Consider the following 20223-nt stretch of genomic DNA (forward strand, 5'->3'; position numbering starts at 1 on the left):
CGGGCTCTTATGGCCAAGTCGAGTACTCGATATTTGAAATTATATCTGGAGAAAAGGAATAGGTGATGTTTCGAGACCCGAAACATCATCTTTTCTTGTAATTAAATCCATGCTCTGTACCCCAGTCAGGTCATCCGAGTTGTTAATGCTCAGGAAGTTGAAGCAGTTGCCTCTTTCTCACTGAGCCACCAATGAAAACTGATTCAAGTCTCCTGACGTTCCCTTCTAAAGTTCTGTCATTCTTTAGGGATAGGGAGTTCCCCTCTTCGACTATAGATGAGGCTCTCACCAGGGTCTCTACTATATCCCGTAGCTCCGCTCTCACTCCCCATCCCCCCCACTTGTAACAAGGACAGAGTCTCCCTTGTCCTCATCTTCCACCCCACCAGCTATCACATGCAACAGATAATCCTCCGACATTTTCGCCACCTCCAACGGGATCCCACTACTGACCACATCTTTCCATCTCCTCCTCTTTTGGCTTTCCGCAGAGACTGCTCCCTCCGTAACTCCCTGGTCAATTCGTTCCTTCCCACCCAAACCACCTGGTACTTGCCCTTGCAACGGCAGGAAATGCTACACTTGTCGCTTTACCGCCCCCCTCGACCCCATCCAAGGACCCATGCAGTCTTTCCAGGTGAGGCAGAGGTTCATCTATTGCATCTGCTGCTCTAGGTGTCAACTGCTCTACATCGGTAAGACCAAGCGCAGGCTTGGTGATTGCTTTGCCCAACAGCTCCGCTCAGTTCGCATTAACCACCTGATCTCCTGGTGGCTCAGCAATTCAACTCCCCCTCCCATTCCATATCCAACCTTTGTCCTGGGCCTCCTCCTTGTCCAGAGTCCCGCCGCAAATTGGAGGAGCAGCACCTCATATTTTGCTTGGGTGGTTTACACCCCAGCGGTATGAACATTGACCTCCAATTTCAGGTGGTCCTTGCTTTCTCCCTCCTTCCCCTCCCCTTCTCAGCTCTCCCACAGCCCACTGTCTCCGCCTCTCCCTTTCTTCTTCCTGCCCCCCCACCCCCACATCAGTCTGAAGAAGGGTCTGGATCCGAAATGTCACCTATTCCTTTGTTCCATCGATGCTGCCTCACCCACTGAGTTTCTCCAGCATTTTTGTCTAACTTCAATTTTTCCAGCATCTGCAGTTCTTTCTTAAACACTCCCCTTCTAAAGTCAATGGTTATTTCCTTGGTCTCCTATGTATACTTTTTCCAGGTGAAGGTTTTAGCAGTAGGGAGGGTGACTCGATGTTTAATGAAATGCGTAACATTCTAATATTGGAAGAGGAAGTGGGTTTCTCCCAAAGATATTCAAACACAAGTGCCTTGCATGTGAGAGTTGAGATGCGGATCGTTATATTCTCACTAGGGTGAGGGAACTAGTTTTTAACTGAAGTTAATGGTCCAACTTCAGAATTGGAGAATTTTTTTATCAAAACATGTCTTTTATATATCACCCCATCTTTCTTTGCAACAAGTTCACTCAAAAGCTTGTAAACCGCATGTGGTTAGTTGTTAATGAAGTGGCTGAGCATTTTCCTTTGACACTGACCACAAAAGTGTATATGGCTTAACTAGCCTTCTGATTGTGTGGGTGTAGTGAAGAGAGAAGAGGTGGGTTCATGGAGCAGAACGATATTCTTTGCTTACAAAACTGCTATAAAAACTTTGGCAAATAGTCCAAATATTACCGTGTGCCCGAGCTGGATTTCAAAGTTGTCGAGAAGATTGGACTTTATTGCCTTCCATCACAGTGAGGAATGTGGGGAATCCGCTGTGGTGGATGTTTGTGTTAACTTTTATGTAGTTGGGTGTCTTGTTGCTTTGTTTTAGTATGGCTGTATGATAATTCGAGTTTAACTGTACCTAAATTGGCACACGTGACAATAAATTGACCTTTGAACCTTTATTTAAAATATTCACATTCATTCAGATTTATTTAAATTAGGATGTTTTAAAGTTTAATTATTACTATTCAACAAGTAAAATATAAAACATTTCAAACTTTTACAATTTGGGAAAAAATTGAAATAAAAATGTAAAATTGCACACTTAATATCTTGAAGGTGTGTTACAAATATGGCGAGTTTAATAGCCTGATGGCTGTGGGGAAGAAGCTGTTCCTGAACCTGGATGTACCAGATTTCAGGCTCCTTCCTGTACCTTCTGCCTGATGGCAGCGGAGAGATGAGTGTGTGGCCAGGATGGTGTGGGTCCTTGACGATGTTGGCAGCCTTTTTTGAGGCAGCGACTGCGATAAATCCCCTCGATGGTAGGGAGGTCAGAGTCGGTGATGGCCTGGGCAGTGTTTATAACTTTTTGCAGCCTTTTCCGTTTCTGGACTCTCAAGTTGCCAAACCAAGCCACGATGCAAACAGTCAGCATGCTCTCTACTGTGCACCTGTAGAAGTTGGAGAGAGTCCTCCTTGACATACCGACACACCGTAATCTACTCGGGAAGTAGAGGTGCTGATGTGCTTTCTTTATAATTGCATCAGTGTGCTGGGACCAGGATGGGGATCTTCAGAAATATGCATCTCCCCAGGACCCGACCTTTTTTGAAGTGCTTGAACCTTTTCCACCATCGACCCGTTGAGCTGGCCGAGACCGGAATGGGACTGCTGTGCCGCCGCTGCCCATCCTACCTGTTCCTGCAACGGGAATTCTCCCGCCGCGTTTGCGGGGTCGAAGAGCCCCACGGAATCAACCTTTTTTTCCTTGGTTTTGCTGGTGTTGAGAGAAGAGGTTATTGTGTTGGCCACCATTTGGTCAATGCGGTCGATCTCAACACCAATACTCTGACTGCGACCTCGCACCCCCGGCGTGGATACGGGTCCCACAACCGTGGTGACTTTTGTCGGGGGGGGGGGGGGAATTTGATGATGATTTTTTTTTTTGGCCTTTCGCACTGATGGATGTTTCTGTAAAATGTAATTACGTTTATTTGTGTGTCATGATGGCTGCAGAAACGGCGGGCATTTCGTTTGGACCTATAGACTCTTGACTCTTGATGAGTGAGTACAGCAGGGGGCTGAGCACACAGCCTTGAGGTGCTCCCGTGCTGATTGTTATCGAGGATGACACATTTACACCAATACGGACAGACTGTGGTCTGTGAATGAGGAAGTTGAGGATCCAATTGTGGAGGGATGTGCAGAGACCCAGCTCTGAGAACTTGGTAACCAGCTTGGAGGGGATGATGGTATTAAACGCCGAGCTGTAGTCAATGAATAACAGCCTGACATGAGTTTTTCCAAGTGGTCCAGAGTGGAGTGGAGAGCCAGTGGGATTGCATCCACCGTTGATCTGTTGTGGCAGTAAGCAAACTGTAGTGGCTCCAGGTTTTTGTCGAGTTATGAGTTGATTTGCGCCATGATCAGCCTCTCAAAGCACTTCATCACCACAGACGTTAGTGCCACTGGTCGATAGTCATTGAGGCACATCACCTTGCTCTTCTTGGGCACCGGTATTATTGATGCCCTTTAAAGCAGGTGGGAACCTCAGACCTCAGAAGTGAGAGGTTGAAAATGTCTGTAAAAACTCTAGCGAGTTGGACCGCACAGGTTTTTAAAAAAAGCCCGTGTATACCATCAGGTCCAACCGCTTTCCGAGGGTTCACCCCTCTGAAGGATCTTCTGACGTTGGCCTCTGTGACTGTACCAAAATACCATCATGGTGAATGGGGGCTCGGGAAGGCAGATCAGTGTTCTCCCTATCGAACTGTGCTTAGAACGCATTGAGCTCGTCAAGGGGTGATGCTTCACTGTCATTTGAGCTGCCTCCTGATTTCGCCTTGTGGGAGGTGTTGGCATTCAAGCCCTGCCACAGTTGCCGAACATCCGTATCATCCTCCAGAGCAGAAGTCCCTTTTGGCCTTTTTGATGGCCTTACCAAGGTCGTATCTAGACTTCTTGTAGACCTCTATCTCCAGACTTGAATGCCCGGGATCTGGTCTTCAGAAGAATGCGGATCTCATGGTTCATCCAAGGTCAGGAAGCACTCGCTTGGGATGCAATCCTCCACACATTTCTTTATGAAGTCTGTAACGACTGTGGCGTATTCAGTCAGGTCCGTTGCAGAGTCCCTGAACATTGCCCAGTGTACAGACTGCAGACCTGGAGTTGTCTCTCTGTGCCCCCCCCCCCCCCCTCCCCCCCCCCCCCCCCCCGTACAGTCTTCACCTCTGGGGGTGCGCTCTTCAATTGCTGCCTGTAGGCAGAAAGAAGCAGCAATTCAGTATGGTTGGACTTACCGAAGGGCATGGGATAGAGCGATAGGCGTCTTTGATGGTCGTGTAGCAGTAGCTGAGGGTGTTTGATCCTCTGGTGCAGCAGGAGACATATTGGTGGAAGTTAGGGAACGATTTCTTCAGGTTGGCTTTGTTGAAGTCTCCGGCTATGGTGGTAAATGCCTGGGGTAAGTCGTGTGGTGCTTGTTGACCACGGCGTGCAGCTCTCCCAGTGCCTGATGGACATCTGCCTGGGGAGGGATATAGACCGTGGTCAGGATGATGGAGATTAATTCCCTCGGTAGGTAGGAGGGACGGCACTTCACAGCTAGGTGTTCCAGGTGTGGAGAGCAGGAGTTGGATAGGACTGCCACGTCTGAGCAACATGCAGAGTTGACCATGAGGCAGACGCCTCCTCCTTTCCCTTTCCCAGATGCCAGTACGGTCCATGCGATGGATGGAGAAACCTTCAGATTGGATGGCTGTCTAGGGAGCTGGGGGTAAGCCATGTCTTTATGAAACAGAACACGGAGCATTCCCTCACCTCATTCATATTTGCGTGGTAACCAGGATGTTACTTACAATATAGGCAATATTTAGGGATTGAAATATCTGCAGTTTTTTACTTTTTAATTCCTTAATCTATTAGCCTGGTTCATAAGTGTGTGCCAATAAATCTAATCAGTGTGTTTTATTAGCCTGATGTTATTATGCATACCTCCTTTGGTATTTCAACAAGTATCAAATCCTGACCAAAATAATACCCAAGGCTCCAAAGTAATAATTGTCAAGATATGTGTTACTGCTAATTTAGCAGCAAATATTTTATTATTTATTGCCTATCCTATTGTACTTAATAAATCCATAAGTGAACACTCCACTTTACTAAGAAACCATACAACATGGTTAATAACTATTTTTGTAGTAATTTCTTTAATTTATTGCAGCCATGGCTGTAATTATTTCATTTGTTGAAACAAATTCAGAACGATAGTTTGATAAGTTTTAAATGATTTGGAATTGTAAAATTTCTCAATTTTGATAATTTCATAAAGTTTATTTGGACAATAAAAAAAAAAAGTTAAGGAGTCCCTCTGGCCATTGAATTTATTTAATTACTTTGAGCAAAGAACCAAGGGTTGTACACTGTTACCCTGCTTATCATTAATCTGCAAAATGTTCATTTGCTATGACGCTCTTGGTCCTAGTCCGAACACACAGAATAATTTAACCACTGCCCCGTCTCCATCGGATCGCTCATTAAAGCAGTCTTCAAATCTGGTGGTGTGTGCTGCTCTGCAGGCAAACTGACGTGAAATATTGCCTCGATTTGTGTTCCCTCAGCAATGAAATTGTGATGGTGTCGCCACATGGCATGATGACCACCAAGCTAATGTGCAGAATATGCTTGTGCCAACTGCTGTTTGGACAAGTGGTACAGCTGTTCATTGCTTAGGTGTGATGCCCGGGGCATAATCCTGGTCAATTTAGTAAGTATGGCCATTGTTGGGGACTGGAATTGGCTGTTCCATGTACAACCATGTTCTCTCACTGCCTCCTGATGGATATGATAGAAACTATTTTCTACCTCTTTGTTCGGCTGCATAGCTCTCCTGAGCCTCGGAATCTTGTTGGTAATATGCCCAGAAGGGGAGATGCCGTTTTTCGTTACACCTCATAAGGATAAAAGGGACCTTGGGACCTAACAATCTGTCAGCACATGGAACAGCCACTGCTAGTCCACAGCTAGTCTTTCTCTTCCCCTCCTTGTCACTCTCCCTTGGATAATGCGGATGGGGTAAATTGCTATTACACAATTTCTTTTGAGTACTGCATTAGGGGCTTGTTTGATAATTTGGAAGCCTTATTTTAGAGACTTGCTAGGAAATGTTTAGTAAACATTCAGAGAACTAATCAATATTGATACTCAATAAATGTACAGTAAAATCCTGATAATCTGTCTGTCCATTTCGGAAATTCAGATGATTAAGTATCTGGCTATCAAGGTGATGTTTCCTGTGCTCCCCTCCCATGCACTGTGGCCTGGCTCACATGCCTCCTTCACACAACCTGGTGTAAAGTAAAACTAAAATACTATGAAAAGAAGTGAATTGAATGCAGGTTGGATCGGAGAAATAACGTTCACAAATCCAGAACATCTGCTGGTCTGGTGCCATCAAAGTCCAGTGGGTGCTGCGTTGAGTTTTACTTTAAAAGCATACATTTGGACAAATACTTTGTGCTTCTTGGTTGTCTTTCTGTCTTTGTCAGCTAAATCTTGGTTCTGTTTCCAATTGCTTGTGTATCAAGCTACTAAAACTGCTTGAGCATATTAGGTTTGCTCATTTGTCAAAGTAATTTGTTCATGAATGTCTGTTTGCATTTCCAGAATTAGATGCTCTTTGTTTATTAGAGAGCACTAATGACCAATTGCAATTCTTTTGAAGTATAATTGACTAACTGTTTAATTACGCACACATTTTTATGAGGAGAGAGATAAGGAGCCTGTTTAATTCCAGCTATAAACTGTAACCCCTTCTGGGGTTTACATGAAACCTATTGTCGTTTACATAATGTGTCTGTCCCGAGTTTCATGCACAAATCAATCTTATTTAGAATAAAGGTATATGGCCAATCTTTTGGGGATAAGAGCAATCGTGTGCTGTAATTTGCATCTTTCTATCCCTTTGGTAGCAACTTGTATTTAAGGTTAGTTTAGAGATACAGCAGGAAATAGGCCCTGCGGTCCACCGAGTCCGCACCGACCAACGATTCCCGCACATTAACACCACCCTACATACACTAGGAACAATTTTACATTTATACCAAGCCAATTAATCTTCAAACCTGTACGTCTTTGGAGTGTGAGGAAATCGATGATCTAGGAGGAAACATTCGCAGGTCACAGGGGGGTACAAACATCATACAGACATGCACCCGTAGTCAGGATCAAACACTGGACTCTGGCACTGTAAGGCAGCAGCTCTACTGCAGATCTATTGCAGCTCTACTGCTATGTCACTGTGTCGCCCATATTTCTTTAAAATATACTTGTTCTGTTTTCATGCAATGTTGAAACCAAACTTTATTGGGGTTTTACCATCAGAAGCATTATATTTAAATATACAATTCAATCCTAATGTTGATGTGAATTCATGTTATAGGAGCAGAAATAGGTCATTTGGCCCATCAAGTCTACTCTGCCATTCAATCATGGCTGATCTGTCTTTTTCCCTCTCACCTCCTCCCCCCCCCCCCCCCCCCCCCCCCCCCCCCATTCAACTGCCTTCTCCCCTGACCCCCGTACTAATCTAGAACCTATCAATTGTCACCTTAAAAATATCCATTAACTTGGCCTCCATGGCCTTCTATGGCAATGAATTCTACATATTCACCACCCTCTGACTAAAGAAATTCCTCCCCATATCTTTTCTAAAGGCATGTCCTTTTATTTTGAGACTGGCCCTAGATTCTCCCACTAGTGGAAACATTCTCTCCAATTCACTCTATCCAGGCCTTTTGTGGTCTTAGAGTAAAGAGTATGCATTTGAGATCTGAAGTAATGTTGAATATGGGCAAAAGATTGTTGCAGAATGGGTACTTTTTTGTGGCACTGACCCGTAATTTTTTTTAAATCGGTCAAATAGGTGACAATTTTTGCCCAAACTTGAAAGTTAAATTGTGGTTAATAAACCTTTTGTTATTTTGTTATAAGCAAATTATTGCTGAGTACAGAATATTGTGCAGAGATCTTAATGGTTAAATTGTTAATATTTTTGTATCATTTGTATTGTCGTACAAATAGAGTTTTATTTGTATTTTTGTAGTTCTGCTTTTGACAATAAAGCTGGTGTTCGAGTGGCAGTAAAAAAACTTTCCAGACCATTTCAATCTATCATTCATGCAAAACGAACATACAGAGAGCTGCGATTGTTGAAACATATGAAACATGAAAATGTAAGTATTTACTAAATGTATCAAATTAGATTCAAGATTCAATTTAATTGACACGTACCAATTAAGGTACAGTGAAATGTGAGTTACAAATTATATTCTGACATTTCAAAATAACTGAAAAAGGAAACATTTATATTTGTACATTTGATCAAACATCATGTTCATTGGTGCCATGGAAATGGCAACTTCATTGCTAAATGTAACTTTGTAAAACATTTATTTTTGAATTTGAAAATTTGTAGTCTTTAGTCAACTTTGTTCCAGTTAACATTGTGCCATAGATTTGGGTGTTTACTGATACATAGTGAAATTGTTTGCAGTCACTGTAATATGAAACTGATAAAACAACGATGTAGTTAAATGCAGAAATCCAAGTGATTTCCTGCTCCTCCAAAGGTTGTGCTATTTTGCAAAGTTCTCTGGTGTAATTTTGAGAAATCATAAACTGAAAATAAATTTATAAACAACCTTGCTAGCATTCTCCTAAAGCACCTTAAAAATTATGGGTTTTTTTGCTTAAATTATGTGCAACTTTGTTATTTAATCTAAACAAAATTTAATTTAGTCTATTTCGATAAGTATTTAAAATGCCCAAATCAAAATAAAACCCACAAGCAAAATGTTGCAAATGCCAAATCGAACCTAAGATATTAACTTTCTCTTGCCAGACTTGCTGAATATTTTTTTATTTTTGGGTTTATTTTTAGCGTTTTAAATGTTTTCCCCCAAAGTTGATTTTCAACTTCTACCTTTATTCATATCAATCTTTACTTCCAGCTTTGTAAAGTGATTAGTTAAATATTGTGCGATTTTCCCTCCTCTGTTTGCAGTCTGGTAATTCTTCACGGTGAATAACTGTTAAGCTTGTTTTGATGGGATCGCTATTTGAAACTAAAAGCGGTGCCTGACAGCCCCTGGCATTGGAAAATATCGAAATCCACACCAGAGGTCACTGGATCTATGCTTTTCAAGATCAACAGTGAACACTGCTGTTGATTACAAACTCAGGACTCGTGGCATTGCTGAAATTAACTTAATACAGATCATTGGGTTTAATTTAGTTGCTACATAATTGCGAACTGCTAATTTTTTAATATTGTGACTGTTACATGTTTGTATCTGAATCTTCTTCCTTGACCACCACCATCTACCCAAACTAACTTGATTGGCAAAATGTTATGGTGGCACCGATTTCCATAGTACAGGTGGTTAACTTAATCAAATATTTATAGAATCATGTAATTTTGATCGTTGTACTCTTTCAATGAGCTCTTCAATTAATCCCACTGATGTACTCTTTCCCCAGAGAACAGTGGTTATTTCCTGCATGCACATCAACTTCCCTTTTTATATTTGCAATGGAATATTATTTTCAACCCATTCAGTGCATTGCTGATCATTGCAAGTTTCTGCATTTATAAAAGCCTCCTAATTCTTATCAGTCACCTTAAATCTTAATGTTTGCTTTACAAATCGTACTCCCATCCATTAACTCCCTTTCTCCGCTCCTTTACTGTGGCATCCTTTCATCCCTACCTGTCCTCCATAGTTCCCACTTTTCGGTAATGGTGTGCCTGAAATTGATTTATCTGATAATCTGTAAACCAATGATACCTAAAAGTCCACACAACATAGAACCATACAGCACAGGAGCAGGCCTTTCATCCCACAATGTTTGTGCTGAACATGATGCCAAGTTAAAATTATGTCCTCTGCGTGCACCTGTTCATTATCCCTCCCTTCTTCATATCTGTATATCTATCTATTGCCTCGTGTATGCCCCTTTTGTATCTGCTTCCGCCACCATTCCAGGCCGCGCATTCCAGTCACTCGCCACTCTATCCAAAGCACAATCTTGCCCTGCTCATCTCCTTTTCACTTTGCCCAGCTCACTTTAAAGCTATACCCTCTGGTATTTGGCATTTCCACTATTGATGAAAGGTTCTCACTATACCATCTATGCCTCAGAATTTTATATACTTCTAATGGTTCTCCCTTCAAACTCTGATGCTCCAGAGAAAGCAATCCAAGTTTGTCCAACCCCTCCTTGCAAATAATGCCAGCGAATCCATGTCTTGCATATAATCCGTGATTGAGCATTTACAATTTTCCATGGTCAGATATTCAAAAAATTGTCTGTGCACAGAAATTGTTCATTACCTTGGTCTTAAATTTGGATCAATCTTCCTGATTGAAACATCTCGGGTTTAGTCCCTTGACCTAGTTTTAATTTTTTTTATATATAGGTGATCGGCCTGTTGGATGTGTTCACACCAGCTATGACTTTGGAAGAGTTTACAGATGTGTAATTATGCAACTTTATAAATTTGTCCTTTTGCATGGCTTTATACATTGTGAATGCTTTTACGTCATCCTCTTCCTGTTCCATCAATTGACAAAAGATTAATATCCATTATTTAAGAGTTACCAGAACTGTAAATAGAAGCCATTTCCTGTGTGGAATTAGCTCTGAGTAATCATCTAACAAATGAATAATATGAAATAATGGAAAACATTACTAAATTTTCCTTCTGATTTTATTTTGAGGGAGAATTGTATACGCCATTCTTATAACTAAAAACCACCATAGTACTCTTGCAGCAGAATTCTGTTCACTCTTAACATAATTGATTTCAGAATTACAATTGATTGCATCCCAATAAAATGGTGGTTTGATCGCATTAGAATCAAGTGATGATAAATTGATTTTTGAATGTGTAAGCATTGTAAAGCAGAGTGATCCATCAGGAGAAAGGTAACATAACTGAAGCTTATTAAAATTGTTGTTCAAGCCGTCAAAACATTTGTTCAGATTATGAGCCATGAAGCCTTGTTTCTGTGGCAAAAAAAAATCACACATCTGAAGTGTAATGAAAAGTGAAGTGGGGGAATTTGACCTGGAGTTTACAGACCCAGGTTCACTTTTATAAACCTCAGAAACACCAGCATTGACAATCTTAGAGACAATTGGCCGGGCCCATAGCGGAAGTAGGGACTGAACCATGTAATGGTGGCGTGTAAGTTGGTCAAATGTTCCAGAAGGCTTTTGACGACGAGCAAAGCCCACTGAGAGTCTGTCTGAAGAAGGGTCTCGACCTGAAAGGTCTGGACCCTGCAGCATATGGCAGTTAAGTGATGTTCCTTTGAAGACTGCTCCACAGTTAAACAACATCAAGGTTCCTTTCCTTGAGTGACACACCCCATGGTGAGGGATGTATCAGAGTTTTCCATCGCTTTGATTCAGCTGGTCCACTGGTACCATTTCAGCATAACCATTGTCAATTATTTCTGTGAGGAAAGAGAAATTTCTTATTCTTGCCAAACCTGCGTTTCAGGCTCTGGATGAGCTGGTCTGCAATGCAACGATTATTTGGCATGCTGACGCTTTCTTGTTTGAAAGATAAGTCTAGACAATAGTGTCCATCTATCATCTTTGCTGAGTGATTCATAATATCCAAGAACTTTACATCTTCCCTGGACATTTGTTCTGTTTCCTCGCGGGTTCTTTCACTGAAGTCGTGATTGAACTGCGAGACCAGTAGCCTCTAGGTTTACAATGGATTTTCGATTGACAGCAGCAGCAGGGCAGCCATTTTCATCCCTGCTTTCGTTGTCTCTTCTCAAGGGATCATAGATGACCCATCCCGGTAGGGCCCTCACGGCGTACGGTCCATCGCCTTGGCTGTTGACCAGCTCCCAAGGTTCCAATACCTTTGAAGCATTTGTCCTAATAAGTAGGTCAATGCCAGAGTCTATTTCAGGAATCTTGATATCCTTCAAGTAAGGCCATTGTATCAGGTCTTCCTGTCTGGGAATGTTTAGCTGGGAAACAGGCATGGTCTTATGTGTGAACACCTCAGATAGTTGTATTAAATCGTCTTTGTCCAGACTAGATCTTTCCAAACCTGAGATATGATCACAGGCTTCGTTGGGTTCATGGTATGCAAGATAATATTGGTCTTTTGTCCTGTAATGTTCAGCCTTCTCATCAAGCTCTGTGTGCAAAAGGTAGATGAACTTCCATGATCCAAAAATGTGTATGTTTGCAACACTGTGTCCCCCTTGTGGCTCTTTACCTGTACTGATACAATGGAGAAGATGCAGGTTTCGTCATCTGCCCCAATATGCCTACACATATGAGACGAGGGAACAGCATTACTCACAATTGGAGTCTCATTCTGTTCTGTACGCTCTGGCTTCTCTTTGTTCTTTTGTTCAATGTGCAGTATTTCAGGATGATTTTGGTTGCACACATCACAAGTCAAACGACTCTTGCAGTCTTTGCTCGTGTTCCTATCTTCAAACATCCAAAGCAGACTCCCTTCTCCTTGAAAAAGTCTATCAATAGACAATAGGTGCAGGAGTAGGCTATTCGGACCTTCAAGCCAGCATCTTGTGACTGAGCTTTAGCTTTGACCACAGTTCACTATCTCTTTAAGACTCGTTGACGTAAAAGCCTTATGCCAGTATTTCAAACAACTGATATCGTTCTGATTCTCAAGCTCAATTCTCAATTCTCCATTTTAGTAGCTGTTTTCCAATACAGCTTATCAAATATAGCTTGTCCAATAAAACTTAATGCTGTACGTACTCACTCTCCCTGTGCTTTGGCTTTCGAGGATTCCAATCTCCGTTAGATTAGCGCAGGTGGCGATCTTGTCCAGTTGATCGGGAAAGGCAGCGTCACTCTTGTGAAATAAAACAATCCTTGTTCCGTTTGAATGATTCGCCAGCTCCAGTTTCACTCATAGACCTAGCTCTCACTTAAATATAATGGAAATGTCCGCCTCTTCCAGTGTCCAACTTTCCGTTGCCATTACTACACGGGTAAGTAGGAGTGTTCTTACGCCACCAAATAGAACAGATTTTCCAGTTGTTATTTCCAGTGGTTCTTTATTGAAGTAGTTGCACAGACAAAGAGATGAACATACCAGGTTTTCCTTTTCTGCACACAAGTTGTAGCTAGCTGTTCTCCCTGGTCTGATGAGAACTGGATGCTCTCCCTCCCTGTGCCTGGTCTGCCCCTCCCATCTGTGCATCTAATGGCTGCCCTCAAGTGTCCAAAATAATACCGCAAGATATATCCTGACAAAATAATATAATATGCCAACAGTAGCTAGCCTAAACATAAACATAAACCCCATGAGATTTGAGATGGGCAGATTTTGTGACCTGCCACTGTGGGCTAAATATATGATTTCAGTGGTCAAAGGAAGGATTTCCACCCATTCCAATCAGTTCTTAGATTTAATTCTAAGTGTTACAAAGTGTTTTTAGCTTTTGAAATAAATTATTCTTGAAATAGAGAAAAAATACGGATGAAAATAAGGTCTGTTTAAATATATTTAAGCTCATATATCCTTTGAATGCTTAATTGCCAGAGTGGGTTTTTCTTTGTATTGTAGATTATAGCTTGAAATCTTTTTTTATTGTTGTACTTTGACTTCAATGTTTTGTTCACAGGTATTTGGTAACACATCTAATGGGAGCAGATCTAAACAATATTGTTAAATGTCAGAAACTCACAGATGACCATGTACAGTTTCTAATATATCAGATACTACGGGGCCTTAAGGTGAGTTCATCTCCACAATGAGTTTAGCTTATTGTCACATGTACCGAGGTACAGCGAAAAGCTTATGTTGCGTGCTAACCAGTCAGCGGAAAGATCATGCGTGATTACAATCGGGCCATCCACAATGCACAGGGAAGGGAACAACATGAATAACATTTAATATTTGGTAAAGTCTGATCAAAGATAGTCCAATGGGCTCCAATGAGAGATAGTACAAGACTGCTCTCTAGTTGTTGGTAGGATACATGCATAGATACATAGACAATAGGTGCAGTATTTGGCCATTTGGTCCTTTGTGCCAGCACCGCCATTCAAAGTGATCATGACTAGCATTCACAATTAGTACCATGTTCCTGCCTTCTCCCCATATCCCTTGATTCTGTTAGCCCTAAGAGCTCTAACTCTCTTTTGAATGCGTCCAGTGATTCGGCCTCCACTGCCTTCTGTGGCAGAGAATTTCACAAATTCACTACTCTCTGCGAAAAAGTTTTTCCTCATCTCAGTTCTAAATGGTCTACCCCTTATTCTTAAACTGTGGTTCCTGGTTCTGGACTCCCCCAACATCAGAAACAAGTTTCCTGCAACTAGCGTGCCCAATTCCTTATTTTACATGTTTCTATAAGATCCCCTCTCATCCTTCTAAATTCCAGTGAATACAAACCCAGCCGCTCAATTCTTTCATCATATGACAGTCCCGCCATCCTGGGACCTCTTGAACCTACGCTGCACTCCCTCAATAGCAAGAATGTCCTTCCTCAAATTAGGAGACCAAAGCTGCACACAATATCCAGGTGTAGTCTCACCAGGGCCCTGTACAATTGCAGAAGGACCTATTTGCTCCTATACTCAACTCCCCTCATTATGAAAGCCAACATGCTATTAGCTTTCTTCATTGTCTGCTGTACCTGCATGCTTACTTTTAAGAATGGTTCAATTGCCTGATAACGCCTGGGGAAAAAACTGGCACTGAATCTGGTGGTGTGCATTTTCATACTTCTATAAATTTGTCCAATGGGAGAGAGGAGCGGAGGGTGACCAGAGGGAAGATACGTCCTTGATTATGCTGGCATCGACATTGATTATGCTGGATTACAAGGCACCGTGAGGTGTAAATGGAGTAGATGAAAGGGAAGATAGACGCAAAAAGCTGGAGTAACTCAGCGGGACAGACAGCATCTCTGGAGAGTAGGAATGGTTGACGTTTCAGGTCGAGACCCTTTTTGGAGGTTGGTTTGAGAGATGGTCTGGTCTACATCCAAAATTCTCTGCAATTTCTTGTGGCCTTGGATGAAGCTGTTCCCAAACAATGATGTGATGCATCCTGATAAAATGCATCATACGGTGGATGGTGTGGTATTCGTGCCTTTTGTCAATTTGACCCCACCATCTGCACTAACCATAAACATGCAAATCATCTTTAAGGGCCTGTCCCACTTGTCGATTTTTTCGGTGACTGCCGGCATAATTGACTGACGTATCAGGTCACCGAAGAAGTTGCGGAATGATACGGTCGGTGACACGGCATGACGACGTATTGATGTGCGGTGTTTCCCCTAGTGTCACAACTTTTTTTTGTCGCCGCTGGTTTTTGAAATGTTCAAAATCTTTCGGCGACCCTGATACGTCAGTCAATGATGCCGGCATTAGCCGAAAAAATCTCCAAGTGGGACAGGCCCTTTTTGGGCACACCTTCTGCTGTTTGATTGAAAAAAACTGAAGTAAGTTGATGGTAAACAGTATAACCCAGGATCTGTTACTGTAAAAGGGGACATTTATCCCTAGTGTGTCTATGCTGTCTGGTTAAATTGAACACTCAGTTTTCAGTCCAATTTTCCAGTTTTGGTTTGACTATTTTTTTTGTATCTGGCACAATCATTTAATTAGTAGATTGCAAACACTGTTGTTGAACAATATAGCAAAATAATTCCTAAAAAGAGTGGTTATGATCTCTAATATGGTTATGAGCCAACTAAAACAATATTCCTGCTTTGGGGCTTATGTGATATGTATGTTACTTGCCACTTAATACAGACAAAAAGTCTCTGTCAGATCTTGACATTCATTGACATTATTAACCTGGATCTCCCACTGATTTTGCAGCAAGTAACTTTTCTCCCAACTTTCTCAATGGTTTTTAATCCTGTCTACAAAGTTTGAGTATGATGGAATATTGTTCATGTGCAAGGACAATAGTATTTGCAATGACATTAGAAACGGCGCAAGCAGTTCATTTCATTGATAGCCACCCTAAATGTTCACATTCTTCATCTTTTGCTCAATATTCCATTATCTGCAGTTTCTTGTCTCAGCCCTCATCACTATTCTGGATCAAAATCTTCAAACCCTCCCTTTTCATCATCATGATAGTACATTCACCATAAATTCTATCTAGAAAGCACCTTCTCACTGTCATTTGGGCATGAGTGTTAGTGTAAATGTTGACCCTGCCAGTTTCATCCACATCCCGAGTATGAATCAACTTGGTTTAAAATTTTCAGTTGCATGGCTTTCACATCTCCAATTAACTAACACTAGTCCCTTTGAGAAGAGAAGTGAAAGCAAATGGTTGCTTGCTGCCTTTAAAATTATTATTACGTCTTCATTATAAATAATATCTTGTTTTAGTATTTGATGTGTAAAATATAGTTTGATTTTAAAACTTAAACAATACCTAATTTTGCTTCTTTACAGTATATTCATTCTGCAGGAATCATACACAGAGTAAGTAGTTTGTATTTTGAATGTATAGATTTGTGTTTACTGCATACCCTTTGGAAATATTATGAAAATAGAATCCTTAGTGCATAAAATTTGGGAGTTCAATAGACTTGGTACGCTGGCATTTACAGTGTTTAAGGCGCTGAAATTTCCAGTATAAAACGTTTGCTTAAATTTAAGATCTAATAAATATCAGTTATACCAAAGAAGTTCAAGGGATTGATAGTTATCATTTCATCTAACAATGCAAACTCGTTCTTGTGAATTTTGTTGTTATGCTTCTATGGAAAGTTGACGAGGGAAGATTCATCGCCAATTAGCCTTTTGATTAAACAAAATAAATGCCAATTGTAATTATAAATGTAAATCAGACAAGGCATACTGAGAAGTTGTTTGAATAGCCACTATTAACCGAATTGTTGTAGTCTACATTAACATCTATGAACCAAACTTGCTGGGTGGAGGAGAGGGGGGGGTGGGAGTCTTCAGTTTTCCATCTCCTTACTGACGAACTAAACCAGAAAAATTGCCAGACTACGTTCTGTCCTTGAGGTTGATATTCATTGCCATTTCTAAGATATCCAAAGCTTGCATAGTGTCGTAATTACAAACAGGACATTATCCCACTATTAGGCCAGTTTGTCATTCATCAGTTGAAGCCCATTTTCTGTGTATTCAGTTTGGAGTGCTTTTTTTTCCCCCAATGGAGATGTCTGGAAAGCTTTAAGTAATCTTTCTCAAACTGCATGTTCAATGCATGAATTCTGAATATTTTGAGCAAACTACAATGTAGCTGAATAATAGATTATTTGAAATTTGTTTTGTCTGATAGGATTTAAAACCCAGCAATCTTGCAGTGAATGAAGATTGTGAGCTGAAGGTAAGGAACTACAATATTTAACGTATTTCAATTATTGGAACCATAAAGTAGAGAATGTCTATATCTGTTTCTAAATGGATAATTGGATATAAGATTACTTGAGAAATGGAATTAAGTTATTTTGATTCCCTTTACCATAATGCAGAGATTTCTTTGTTGTTTCCAAATGGATAATTGGAGATGTAATTACATGAGAACTGAAATTAAATGTTGATTAAAGAAAAACTCTTTGATTGCTTGGAATCTTTCTTACATTTTTTAGTGGATTTCACTCCAGAAGAATCATTTTTGGAATAAATTGTTTTGATCAGCATGTGCTGCAAGACGCTTCTCCCACAACGAATGCTGCTGCAAAACTTCGTAGTAATGTTAAAACCTTTGCAATAAATCATCATAGAAACATAGAAACATAGAAATTAGGTGCAGGAGTAGGCCATTCGGCCCTTCGAGCCTGCACCGCCATTCAATATGATCATGGCTGATCATCCAACTCAGTATCCCATACCTGTCTTCTCTCCATACCCCCTTAGCCCCAAGGGCCACATCTAACTCCCTCTTAAATATAGCCAATGAACTGGCCTCAACTACCCTCTGTGGCAGAGAGTTCCAGAGATTCACCACTCTCTGTGTGAAAAAAGTTCTTCTCATCTCGGTTTTAAAGGATTTCCCCCTTATCCTTAAGCTGTGACCCCTTGTCCTGGACTTCCCTAACATCGGGAACAATCTTCCTGCATCTAGCCTGTCCAACCCCTTAAGAATTTTGTAAGTTTCTATAAGATCCCCTCTCAATCTCCTAAATTCTAGAGAGTATAAACCAAGTCTATCCAGTCTTTCTTCATAAGACAGTCCTGACATCCCAGGAATCAGTCTGGTAAACCGTCTCTGCACTCCCTCTATGGCAATAATGTCCTTCCTCAGATTTGGAGACCAAAACTGTACGCAATACTCCAGGTGTGGTCTCACCAAGACCCTGTACAACTGCAGTAGAACCTCCCTGCTCCTATACTCAAATCCTTTTGCAATGAAAGCTAACATACCATTCGCTTTCTTTACTGCATGCTGCACCACATGCCTACCTTCAATGACTGGTGTACCATGACACCCAGGTCTCGCTGCATCTCCCCCTTTCCCAATCGGCTACCATATTAGTGATTTGGTTGTAATAACTTACTGCATTATACGTCATTTTTTATTTTATCCTTTCCACTCTTCCTCCATCTTCCGGAATATCCCAACCTTTCAACTAACTACAATGTCATTAGAAAAAAAATATTTTAAAATAATTATTTGGATTGTATACTGAGAACTTGCCTAACACTACCAGCCTCATTATCTTGTAATAATCTTGTAAATTAGGGTCACAGAAGCAGCCCTCCACAATCCTTCACCAACTTGTTAACGACTTGATCATGTGGGTTTTAATGTTTTGGACATATTTTCCACTTGTAGGGTCTTGTGAAAGGTCTACATTATGTATAAGTCTGCCCTTGTCAATGGGTTTATTTATTTTTCTCAAGAGAACTCTATGAAATTAATCAGACAAAATTTCCCAGCAAATACTACCTCTGATCCATTGCTGCCTTTCCAACTGTAGATTAGTCTTGCCCTTCAGTATTTTTCTGTTTTCCTATAACTGGCACTGGACTGGCTAGCCTATATTTACCTAGCTTTTCTCCTTTCTTTCTTGAATTGGCATTAAAAAAAATGTTTAAGCTTTTTACTAATTTATTGGTCTGCATCAAATTGGTAGATTCTGTATAAGTCGGTCGCCAAGCAGGAACTAGCCAAATTGGTTTAGTAGCTATGTATGATAACTGCTCTCCATCCCCAGGCAGTATAACACAAATTTCCCATTGTGGATGTATCAAATTACTACCTAAAACTGAGATGAGGAATAAAATTAGTTCTTACAGAATTAGCGGTGCGGAAAAAAAAAGATAAATTAATACAGTTTATCCTTACTGGACACAAATGCAAATGACATGGCTTCTGCCTTACTGAAAATCGCAATACAGATCAATTTCTAAGATTGCAATCTCATGACTCACCAAAGGTCCAATAACATTAGTATGAAGTATGACAAATCAGATTTTCTGAATGTCCTCTACCCCCTTCCTTGATCTTTTGAATGAAAACTTTAAACACATTTCAATCTGCTTTTTCGAGAGTTAAAGGCTTTCTGTACTCTTAATGAGTATGCCAATTATATGACTCCTATTCCTGGCAATTTGGGTGTGAGCCCAATTTCTCCAATTTTCCAGCACATGTTAAACTAACTCATTGAAAGGGGGATAGTGCTTGTTGTAAGAAACTAAATGTTTTTCCAGCAAAAGCATCGGTAGATGATGAAATATTTATTTTAAACAAAATTATTTTATTCATTTTGTGTTAGATCAATTCTTTTTACATATGGTGCTCTCTAATAAAAAAACATAGTTCAATGCTAACTCAATGCTAGCATTTATTTCAAGAGAGCTAGTATACAAAAACAGGGATGTAATGTTGAGTCTCTGTAAGGCGTTGGTAACGCCACATTTGGAATATTGTGAGCAATTTTGGTCACCATATCTGAGGAAGGAAACCTCCTCTTCCAAGAATGATCCCAGGAGTGAGTATGTTAACTTATGATGAGCATTTGTCGCACTGGGCCTGTGCTCACTGGAGTTTAGAAGTATGAGGGGGGACCTCATTAAAACATACAGAATAGTGAAAGGCTTGGATAGAGTGGATGTGGAGAGGATGTTTCCACTAATGGGAAAGTCTAAGACTAGTCATAGCCTCAGAATTAAAGGACGTTCTTGTAGGAGGGAGATGAGGACACATTCTTTAGTCGGAGGTGAATCTGCGGAATTGTTTGCCA

General features: G+C 40.9%; 1 protein-coding gene across 3 annotated transcripts in view; it reads left to right on the forward strand.

Moving 5' to 3' along the window:
• Positions 1–20223, forward strand: part of LOC129708685 (mitogen-activated protein kinase 14) — a 50383-nt gene that overhangs the window by 9392 nt on the left and 20768 nt on the right. For 2 of the 3 annotated variants that reach the window (XM_055654608.1, XM_055654607.1), the window contains exons 2-6: positions 8061–8190; positions 10437–10495; positions 13654–13765; positions 16457–16486; positions 17316–17363. In XM_055654608.1, coding sequence (XP_055510583.1) covers positions 8061–8190; positions 10437–10495; positions 13654–13765; positions 16457–16486; positions 17316–17363 — 379 coding nt within the window. The remainder of the gene's footprint in view (positions 1–8060; positions 8191–10436; positions 10496–13653; positions 13766–16456; positions 16487–17315; positions 17364–20223) is intronic. The other variant, XM_055654609.1, reaches the window with a different exon arrangement.

This window comes from Leucoraja erinacea, chromosome 24 (assembly GCF_028641065.1).
Source record: "Leucoraja erinacea ecotype New England chromosome 24, Leri_hhj_1, whole genome shotgun sequence".
NCBI classification, from domain to species: domain Eukaryota; kingdom Metazoa; phylum Chordata; class Chondrichthyes; order Rajiformes; family Rajidae; genus Leucoraja; species Leucoraja erinaceus.